At 28.9% G+C, this 12,143-nt stretch overlaps 1 protein-coding gene across 1 annotated transcript in view; it reads left to right on the forward strand.

Annotated features, from left to right (window-relative positions):
* The first annotated feature begins 3,243 nt into the window (after positions 1–3,243).
* Positions 3,244–12,143, forward strand: part of LOC129956489 (T-cell acute lymphocytic leukemia protein 1-like) — a 29,348-nt gene continuing 20,448 nt past the window's right edge. The window contains exon 1 of the mRNA XM_056068408.1: positions 3,244–3,779. Coding sequence (XP_055924383.1) covers positions 3,244–3,779 — 536 coding nt within the window. The remainder of the gene's footprint in view (positions 3,780–12,143) is intronic.

Consider the following 12,143-nt stretch of genomic DNA (forward strand, 5'->3'; position numbering starts at 1 on the left):
CTCAGTTGATCGACTTTAATGCCATCTGTAAAATCATTTCCGAAAGAGAGAAAAAAAAATTGTTAACGTTTTTAGAAAGACGGAAAGTACGGTTTGATTTTCTAGTCTAGTTGATTAACAGAAATATCGGTTGATAAAAGCTCATTTGATCGACTTTAATGCCATCATTAAAATCATTTCCGAAAGAGAGAAAAAAAAAATGTTAACGTTTTTAGAAAGACGGAAAGTACGGTTTGATTTTCTAGTCTAGTTGATTAACAGAGATATCGGTTGATAAAAGCTCAGTTGATCGACTTTAATGCCATCTTTAAAATCATTTCCGAAAGAGAGAAAAAAAAATTGTTAACGTTTTTAGAAAGACGGAAAGTACAGTTTGATTTTCTAGTCTAGTTGATTAACAGAGATATCGGTTGATAAAAGCTCAGTTGATCGACTTTAATGCCATCTTTAAAATCATTTCCGAAAGAGAGAAAAAAAAAATTGTTAACGTTTTTAGAAAGACGGAAAGTACGGTTTGATTTTCTAGTCTAGTTGATTAACAGAGATATCGGTTGATAAAAGCTCATTTGATCGACTTTAATGCCATCTTTAAAATCATTTCCGAAAGAGAAAAAAAAAATTGTTAACGTTTTTAGAAAGACGGAAAGTACGGTTTGATTTTCTAGTCTAGTTGATTAACAGAGATATCGGTTGATAAAAGCTCATTTTATCGACTTTAATGCCATCTGTAAAATCATTTCCGAAAGAGAAAAAAAAATTGTTAACGTTTTTAGAAAGACGGAAAGTACGGTTTGATTTTCTAGTCTAGTTGATTAACAGAGATATCGGTTGATAAAAGCTCATTTGATCGACTTTAATGCCATCTGTAAAATCATTTCCGAAAGAGAAAAAAAAATTGTTAACGTTTTTAGAAAGACGGAAAGTACGGTTTGATTTTCTAGTCTAGTTGATTAACAGAGATATCGGTTGATAAAAGCTCAGTTGATCGACTTTAATGCCATCTGTAAAATCATTTCCGAAAGAGAGAAAAAAAATTGTTAACGTTTTTAGAAAGACGGAAAGTACGGTTTGATTTTCTAGTCTAGTTGATTAACAGAGATATCGGTTGATAAAAGCTCATTTGATCGACTTTAATGCCATCTTTAAAATTATTTCCGAAAGAGAGAAAAAAAATTGTTAACGTTTGTAGAAAGACGGAAAGTACGGTTTGATTTTCTAGTCTAGTTGATTAACAGAGATATCGGTTGATAAAAGCTCATTTGATCGACTTTAATGCCATCTGTAAAATCATTTCCGAAAGAGAAAAAAAAATTGTTAACGTTTTTAGAAAGACGGAAAGTACGGTTTGATTTTCTAGTCTAGTTGATTAACAGAGATATCGGTTGATAAAAGCTCATTTGATCGACTTTAATGCCATCTTTAAAATTATTTCCGAAAGAGAGAAAAAAAATTGTTAACGTTTGTAGAAAGACGGAAAGTACGGTTTGATTTTCTAGTCTAGTTGATTAACAGAGATATCGGTTGATAAAAGCTCAGTTGATCGACTTTAATGCCATCTGTAAAATCATTTCCGAAAGAGAGAAAAAAAAATTGTTAACGTTTTTAGAAAGACGGAAAGTACGGTTTGATTTTCTAGTCTAGTTGATTAACAGAGATATCGGTTGATAAAAGCTCATTTGATCGACTTTAATGCTATCTTTAAAATCATTTCCGAAAGAGAAAAAAAAAAATTGTTAACGTTTTTAGAAAGACGGAAAGTACGGTTTGATTTTCTAGTCTAGTTGATTAACAGAGATATCGGTTGATAAAAGCTCAATTGATCGACTTTCTAATAGTTTTTTTTTTTTTTTTTTCAGATTTGCAAAAATTTTGTGAGGAAGTTAAGGTTCTAAAAATAAAAGATACCGGCAGTTTGATTTCACTTATTTATTATCAAGCTCATAAATTTTTGATGCAAATTGTTAATAGAACCATTCTGGTTTAAATATTTCAAAAATTCTTATAAATAGCGGATTTTGAATGAATTTCCTTCAGCTAACATGCTTTATTATTTCATTTATTGTGATTTATTTTACGTTCATTGAGACATAATTTCTCCTCCAAATTCGGAGGAAAATTTTTCACATCAAAAAACAAGTGTCTTGAGGGAAAAAAAAAGTTTTAAACACTCAGACGCTAAAAAATATACAGATATTTACTTAAATTAGTATATCCAGAATTACTTGTAAAAAAAATTCTAAGAACAGAGAATTCTATGACGAGTGGATTTCAACGCATTTCTATGGTTATGTAACATAATATGTTGTTGAACATACTTAGATATTAGAAAATATTTCCTCATTAGATGGCGAATGGAATAAAAGTTTGAAAAAAAGATCGTACCATTGTATTCCATATCAAAATGTGTGAACAGATATTGCATTTTGTTTTAATGACTCGATGTTAATTCAGTTTAGAGTCAAAAAAATGTGAAAAATTTATTTTATGTTTTACGAAAAATGGCCTATATTCTTGTGCTTCTGCATTTGTGAAATTTTATTGGGCTGAAATGATGGCTAATTTTGTTTTTATATTCATAGAATTAATAGGATTCCATTACATTTCTTGATTATAATGATTATATTTTTCTTTCATTTTTTTTTTCGGTGCTACTGCTCCCCAGTAGGTGGTCCTTGAAACGTGAGAACCATTCACCTTTCAATTTGATAAGAGAAGACCCTGAAGGGGAGGGGCGGTATTGTTAAGTGACCGGTCATACGTCCCTGTCCACTTGATACGCAAAATGACATCATTACATTAATAGTCTCTTGTCCCTTCTCAAGTCCAGGTATAAAAAGAGGTATTTAACGCGGATTGGAGTATTCTTAAGTGACCGGTTATAGGTCCCTGTCCATTTTCGCTTCGTATTTTCTATTTCACGTATCTCTACCAATGTCTACCTGTTGATTACCGAGAATCCGTTCAATCCCTGGCCGGCACCGTCCAGAAAATTACCGCTTTGATATTTTAACTCCCCGGAGATCTTCTGGGTGGAAGGCCGACTTCAACAAACTCCTGATTTTTTCGATTTTTAGACTATAATTTTCGATACATCTCTATTGCTTCGTATATCTAGTTCATATTCCCATCAGTAAAGTTTACTAGGACTTATAATGCGCATTATAAAAAGTTACTCTGTTGAGTTACTCTAAAAAAAAATAACTACTCATCATCTACGATATTCTACTGCTCTAAAAAGAAATCATGGAACATTTTTGGCGACCACAGATGCGCGCCGACTGTATGTATGTTAACCCTCTTACTGCCACTTACTACGCTGATCCATCCGCACATATGGCTTTGGGAGAAGAAGCCCGACCGACTACTAGTAACTGTGTTCCCTCACGTTTCACGAGCATCCCTGAGACAATCCCTCCTATATGCAGCGCACTCGGTCCGAGAGTTACGTCCGTGCCAGAACGCACCTTGCACAGTTCTCCTCACCCGTTCAGCGATTCGGGTATCTCAGTAGCAAGTCGCTCCCCAGAATTCGTTGATACAAGCAGTTTCCAACGGCCATCGTTTGAAAATAATATGGGACAGATGCCTTATTATGCCAATCCAAACTGCTCTCAGTTTTATCCGCAGAACCCCAGTTTTATCCCGTATGATCCAAATGTTGTTAGTTATTCAGCCGCTTTGCAGAATGAAGTATTGGCCCAGAGGCCAAGAAGTCCACCGAAACGACAACCGCCATACAAGATCAAAAAGTGCCGCCGTCCTAAAAGGAAATCTACCCGGTAAGTTCTATAATTTTTAGTTTTATTTTTTTATTCTGTTCTTTGTTTTAAATTAACTTATATATATACAAAAGTGAATCAAAATCTGTCATAAATTTCATTAAAAAAATTCGTTAATGTCGCAGTTTTGTTATATTATTGATTTTTAATTATGTAATTACGTCCTGTTTAATAGGATAGTTTATTTAATACGTAAATTAAACTACTATTTAATATAAATGAACTATTTATTTCAAAGGAAACCCAGCTCTGCTGTGAATTTTATAGAAAAATTTTCATTATCATTTTTTCCCCCTTCAAATATTGAGAATTAGAGTGTATGTTACATCTTGGCACTCTAATGACCTGTAGTAAATAAAGAAATATTTTCAATATCATTATTTTTTCAAAAATTGAGAAATAGAGTATGCGTTAGTTATCTCTTGATACTTTAATTACCTGTAGTAAATATAGAAATATTTTCAATATTATTATTTTTTCAAAAACTGTGATGTATGTTGCCTTTGACACTCTAATTACCTATCATAAATATAGAATTATTTTCAATAATTCATTTTTTCCCTCTTTCAAAAGCTTAGAATTAGAGTATGTGTCACCTTTAGACGCTCTTAATTTTCTGTATTAAATACATAAATATTTTCAATAATAATTTTTCCCCTTCAAAAACTGAGAAACAGAGCATGTGTCACCTCTTAACACTCTAATTACCATTAGTAAATATAGAAATATTTTCAATGTCATATTTTTCTCCTTCAAAAACTCAGAAATAGAGTATGTGTTACCTCTTGATTCTTTAATTACCTGCAGTAAATATAGAAATATTTTCAATATTATTTTTTTCAAAAACTCTGATGTATATTGTATGTTGCCTTTGAAACTCTAATTACCTATCATAGATATAGAATTATTTTCAATAATTCATTTTTTTCCTCCTTCAAAGTTTTAGAATTAGAGTGTGTGTTACCTTTAGACGGTCTTAATTTTCTGTAATAAATACAGAAATATTTTCAATAATAATTTTTTCCCTTAAAAAACTGAGAAACAGAGTCTGTGTTACATCTTGACACTCTAATTATTTGTAGTAAATGTAGAAATATTTTCAAGATCATCTTTTTTTTTACCCTTAAAAAAACTGAGAATTAGAATGTGTGTTGCCTTTTGAGCAGTTGGTTCAAATGTACATGAAAGAATGTAATTTTTGATATTAGATTAAAAATTCATTAACTTTCTGATGGATTCTAGTTATATAATGGCTTTCAATTTAGTTGTCCAATTTATTTTATTATTTGACTTAAATGAACTTGTTTATGTAAAAGAAAACTAAATTTGTCGTTGATTTTGCTGATTGCTAATGTCATTTTTTTAATAAATTGAATAATTCTATAATATATATATAATATCTTCTACAGTTGATTTGATTTTGTACAAAATTGTACATTTTTTATTCTATAATTCAAATTCCATAAAATATTTCCTGATTCCAAATAGTTGACTGAGTCCTTTAGTAACCCAGTTTATTCTAATTTGATTTAAATGAATTATTTTTATATAAACTAATGAAGGGAGGAATTTATGAATTATTTATATAAAATGTCTTCCAGTTGAGTAATCAACCTTATTTTATTATTTGATTTAAATGAACGTATTTAAACAAAAGAGAACTAAGCTTTGTCTTAGATTTTGCTGATTGCTAATGTCATTTTTTTAATAAATTGAATAATCCTACAATATATGTAATATCTTCTACAGTTGATTTGATTCTGCACAAAATAGTACACTTTTTATTCTGCAATTCAAAATCCATAAAATATTTGCTGATTCCCAATAGTTGACTCAATCCTTTAGTTTCCCAGTTTATCCTAATCTGAGTTAAATTAATTGATTTATACAAAAAGAATGAAAAAAAAGAAGGAATTTATAAATTATTGATACAAAATGGTTTTCAGTTTAGCAGTTCAGTTTATTTTATTATTTGATTTAAATTAATTTGTTTATACAAAAGAAAACTAAGTTTTATAGTGAATTTTGCAGAAAAATTGTCAATGTCACTTTTTTTTTCATAAATTTAAAAAAAAATTCTTACAATATATTTAATTTTTTAAACAGTTGATTCGATCTTGTAAAAAACAGTACAGTTTCCTTTCGCGAATCCAAAATCCATAAAATATTTGTTGATTCCCAATCGTTGATCGAGTCTTTTTGTAGCCCAGTATATTCTGTTATTTGATTTAAATGAATTTATTTATACAAAAAGGAATGATGGAAGGAAGGAATTTATAAATTATTTATATAAAATGAATTCTAATTTTGTAGTTCAGTTTATTTTATTATTTGATTTAAGTGAACTTATTTATGCAAAAGAAAACGAAGCTCTGTCGTGACTTTTGCATAAAAATACTTAATATCGCTATTTTTTTATAAATTGAATTTATAGTGTATGCTATTTTGTCTCCAGTTGGAACAATTTTGTACAGTTCGCGGGTCCAAAATCCATAAAATATTTCTTGATTCTAATCGTTGATTGAATCGTTTGGCAGCCCAATTTATCATTTGATTGAAGTTAGCTTTGTCGTGACTTTTGCAAAAAAAAAAAAAAAAAAAAAAAAAAATGCGTAATATTGTTTTTTTTTTTTTTTTTTTTTTTTTTTTCCAAAAATGAAATAATTTTGCAATACATGTAATTTTTTTCTCCAGTTAGAACGATTTTGTATAGTTTGCGAATCAAAAATCTAAAAAAAATATTTGATTTCCAATCGTTGATTGAGTCATTTGGTAGTCCAGTTTATTCTACCATTTGATTTAAATGAATTCATTAATACAAAAAAAAAAGGAACCGATCTCTGTAATGAATTATACAGAAAAAAATGTTAAAATTAATTCTCCTCTCCTTCAAATGCTCAATATTACAATATATTATATATTCTCTTATGCGGCTACTTTTATTTTGCACAAAGCAACAAAGTTTTCAATTGTAAATCCATTAAGTTATTGTTAATTATTAAATTGTATCCTGTGTCAATAGTCCAGTTTATGACATTATTTGCTTTAACTGAACTTATTTATAAAACGAAGGAGAAGGGAATTATAATGAAAAATAAAATTTTAATGTCGATTTTTTTTTTTCTTATCTCTTGTAATTTCTTGAATGGTAAGTTTGATTTGTCCACAAATGACTACAGTTTTTCAATAATGAATCCGAAATTCACAAACTAACTTGTTTTACAATCGCGCAATTGCATCTTGTTAAAAAGATTTGATTTTTAAAAGTTTTATTTAAGTTAACAACGATTATTTGTTAAAGCTAATTAAATTATTATTTATTTGTATGTTGCCATTCTGACCTGTGAAATTATTTAAAATATTCATAAGTACGTAAATTATCAGAGTTATAGTGGAAAATATTTTTTTTTAAATGCTGCATGCATATTTAAAAAGCAAATACCCTTTAAATGTGTAAAAAATAATCACATCGGTACGGTCGAATATCTAACTTTTAAATTAAAAAAAAAATAAAAAGGATAAAACTGGTTTTTTTTCAGACAAAATTTTTCCAAAATATCCTGTAAAGGTTAGAAATCAAAAGAGATTCCTGTAGCTTGTATCTGTCTTTTAAAAATTTTGGTAAAGTCAGGAAATCAAAAGGAATTCCCGTGAGAAAACAGTAGTAAAAATGAATTCAAGTCACTTTTAGACTTTTTTAATGATGCCATTTGGCAAAGCTTGACTTCATAGGAATGTCATTATTGAGACTTGACTTGATAACAAAGCCATTATATTATCATTTTTAAGCCCATGATATGAGTTATACCTTTTAGCATTTGAAAATGCTTAGAATAGAAATTTTTCGAATTTTTATTTTTATTCAAACTATTTTTCTTTATTTCAAAGATTTTAAATTGTAGGCACAAATTAATTAATTTGAATTATTTTAAATACATAGGAATATTCATTTTTTCACTGTTTTATTTTTAAAGACAATGTTTACCAAACGCAATTAGAAAATTAATTTCTTTTAACTAAATTTACTAATATTTAACTAATATTTCAACTAATAAACATAATTAGTTAATATTTCTCATTAAAACTAATTCAGATATAATTTATAAATATGCATGCACAGAGTATTAAAATTTTTTAAATAAATATATTCGTAAAAAAAAACAAATATATTATTACTGTTTTTCTTAAACAAACATGCCTATATATTTTAATTTCTGGTTTGAAAACTCTTGAAATATGGGGAAGGGTGGGAGGAGGCACCAAACAAAGAAGGGGCGAATTTCCGATTAGGCAAACTAAAGCGACCAGCACCTCAGGACAGAAAGGGGCCTCAAGCATTTCTATTAAAAATGTTATCAATCTATTCGCTAAATAAATAAATTTATAAGAAAAACAAATCTTTGGAATTATAAAATATTATAACTATAGTGTATGCTAATATTAAATCATTATTAAATAAATTAAAATTAATCAATTACTCATTTTTAATGAATTTAAACATCATTTATTTAACTGGTCATGTTTGTTTTTTCATTTGGCAATTCCTGTAAAATAATAATTCTTATTGTTATAAGTTCATTATATCTTTATAACCAATCGTCCTAATTAACTGCTTTTATTTACAACAAAAATTATTTATTTATAAATTTAGTTGTTTATGTAAAAATTTAATTACTTAAATAATTTTTTTCAATAATAATTTTTTATTATTATAGCACTTCGGATGGTGTAAATTATTTGCTTATTTGTTAACCTTCAAAATTCTATTTCGGTGTAAATATTTCTATCTGTAATCATTGGATTCATGGCAGTATTTTTGTGCGCTCGCCGTGAACTTCAGCAATTGCAAAATGAGACCCTCCAATCATTTTCGCATGTACTCTAATAAGCGTATTTCTACCTCAGACAGCATAAAATTTGACCTTGGTTAAACCCTTGAAGGTGTTACATGGCATTTACTGTAATTTGTTTCCAACCGATTGCTACAAAAATCTGACACGGAACTCGTAACTACAAAATTATATACCATATTTGATATATTGAAGTTATTGAGTTTTTAAGTTATTGTTATTGCAAAATTACAAACGGACAGAAAGTTAACCCTTAGATGAATTTGGTCCCGATTTTGATAGGTATCCACACTTTAGATATTAAATATGTGTACCAAATTTTATTCCTATAGTTCTCTTCATTTTTGTAGTTATAATCTTAACTTATATTCGTACAGCTGGACGGATCGACTTCCTCTGAAGGGAATTCGCTCAAAATTTGGTGTAAAGACCGTGTACCAAATTTCATCGTTTAATTAATTGAAATAAACGAAATTTCTGAATGTGAAAATATTATCCAAAAAAAAAAAGACTTTTAAAATTCTGAAATTTAGTATTTCAATTATTTTTCTTCTGCATTGCAATTTTTCCTTAATTGTTACAAAATTTTTTTAAAAAATCAAATCTGTATCAAATTTAGAACTAAATTTGTCAATGAGTTGTACCGTGGTTTGTCTGTATTTTTGCATGCATTTAAATGGGATGCTTCAAAAGCGTAACGAGAGAAGTAAATGAATTTTGGTTCACAATTTTAATATCTAAAGTGTAAATTCTTAACCAAATTTGTATATGAATTGGTCATCTGCCGATATGTACTTTCACATAAATACAATAACTTAAATACATAAAATTTGATTTGCGATATTGTGATAGTAAACGTAATTTTATGTCAAATTTTAGCTTTATCAAAAAAAAAAAAAAAAGCGCTTAAAATGCATATATTTTCTGGTAATTCAGCCTTAACCATATGTCAGCGATTAATCGCCCCTTTAACGAAAAAATAGATCGCTTGCTGAATTCAACGAAATCGTTAGATTCACTGCAAATATAACATTCTTTAATTCTTCTTCTCCAGTGCCACGCAAATAATATACAAAAAAAAAAAAAAAAAAAAAAAAAAATTCTGTACTACAAAACAGACAACTCTGATATGTGAAATTCTGAAAATAAAAATTTGGGCATTCGTGCCCTGCATGGTCTTGCCCAAGATTCATAATTTTCCGAACAGAGGGAGGTAATATTTTTATTAGAAAGTATGCGAGAGAGTTTTAAAGAGCCCCCCCTCCCCCTCTCGTTTGTTTTAAACATAGCCTTAGAAAAGAAATTGCGCTCTCCATTTAATTCTAAACCGGAATTCCTGATCATGCCCTGCAAAAAGTAACGAAATGACGCTGTTAGGTTTATATGAATGTTTGTTGATTGTCAACATCTGGAAACTTCCTGACTTTCTCAAGTCAGGAATTCGCGGAGATCGAGAAACTCGTTGTTCGAAAGAGGGACAGGATAAAAGAGAGCTGACCATTAAAAAGTTCGGAGGCACCTGTGTCCATTTCCATGTGGTCGAGAATGCTCACATATGGTTCTCATTTAGACGTGAACATTTTACCCTCCCCATCCATTTTCCCTATTCAACTACTGTCACAGATAAGGCCACATGGACCCGATAGAGAAACTTTTGTCAAAGTTTTTTATAGAAAGTTTTGTCAAAATTTTCATTACTTAAATCTAAACTAAATTTCTGGATTTGAAAATTTTCACAATAACAACAAAAATAATAATAATACAATCTTAAAATTTCAAAATTTACCTTTTTAGTGATGTTATATTTGCAGTGCAATTTTCCCGTAACTTTTTATAAAATTTTGAAAAAAAAAAAAAAATATTTTGAAATGAAATCGGTAGTGGTATTAAATTACTGAAATTCAGGCTAAATTTATTTCATCCCTTCATCAGATCTTTTAAGTCATTTGTTTTCCTCCTAATGAAAAAGTTGTCATATCTCAGGCAACTATTAAAAACAAAACGAAAACCTTTTTTTTTTTTTTTTTTTGTATTATTTCTAAGCTACAAAAAACTAGTACAAGGTTTATTTTTAGTTTTCTAATATTTAATGAAGAAGCTATTAATTTATCTAATTTATTTACATGAGGTAACTACTTAAATGTGAAATTTCTTATAGCTATTAATAATAGAGAAAATGTACTTATTGTACGTATATTAGTCTTTACAGGGCAGATTTTTTAACCCTAGAGCCGTCAAATTTGGCCCAGATTATTTTTAGTTTTGAAATATACACTTTTGAGCACTTTTCTTATAATTTTAATTAAAATTTGAAATTATGTGAAATTTCACTCATATTAATCTAAGTGCTTCGTTTAATTCGTTCAAAGTAGTCATTCCTTTTTTTTTTTTTTAATTTTACGAATTTAGATTATAGACTTACAAGTGAAAAATAAGTAATTCGAATTGTTTATATCACAATCGAGATGAAATGTTATGAACAGGTACCGTTTTAATATTCTACGTTTATTTATGATTTATAATAAAAAATAAACAATAAAATTTAGATTTGCGGTGTTGTAATAATAATTGTAGTTTTAAGTCAACTTTTGATTAGAAATAATTGATTAGAGTGATTGATTTTAATTGATTAAAAGAAGAAGCCATCTAAAATGTATATTCGATTTTCTGGTAATTGTGCATTAACCATATACCAGCGAGTCGCCCCCTCTCCAAAAAAGAGTGCATGCTAGATTTAACAAAAAGTTAGATTCACGACCAATTTCATATTCCGTGACATTGTCCGCCGTTGCTTTGCAATTAATACACAAGTATTTTTAATATTATTATATTTCAAAACACACAACTTTGATACGTGAGAACTCTTAAAAATAAAAATCTGAGCATTTTGGCATTTCTACCAAAAAAGTATCCGAGATAATTTTAAGATACCATTCTCACTGTTTTTTATATTGCTATTATGTTATAAACATAACATTAGAAGAAAAAAAATAGCGCTTTCCATTTAATCCTAAACCGGAAGTCATGGTCACTTCCTGGGAAAAGTAAGAAAATTGCGTCGTGTTAAGTTTTTCTTGAGCGCTCATTATACTTAATATCTTCCCCTACCTGAGAATTCAATGAGAACGAGAAACTTATTGTTCGGTCAAGGAATAAACAGCATAAAAGAAAGCCGGTCACTTAAAAGCAAAGCGATATCTATGGCTACTTCCAAGTACCAGATGTGGGAGAAAAAGTCCACATATGGTTCTCATTTAGAGGTGGACTTTTTAAAATCAGATACATCTTCTCTATTCAACTGCTGTCATAGATAAGGTGTCTTAAATCAGTATTTTCCATTTACCATTTTTCAGTAGCCAATTTCCGCATCGGAATGTAAACCTGTCTTTTGTGTGATTGTTTCCTATTCCCCATATGGTGTCGCATACCTTAGCACATATGTGAACTGTTTCTTGTCAATAAACACTCCCTTTTTTTCCCCATCTAAACAATTAAAGAAGAACCGTTCTTCCGT

This window comes from Argiope bruennichi, chromosome 11 (genome assembly GCF_947563725.1).
Source record: "Argiope bruennichi chromosome 11, qqArgBrue1.1, whole genome shotgun sequence".
Taxonomy (NCBI): Eukaryota; Metazoa; Arthropoda; class Arachnida; order Araneae; family Araneidae; genus Argiope; species Argiope bruennichi.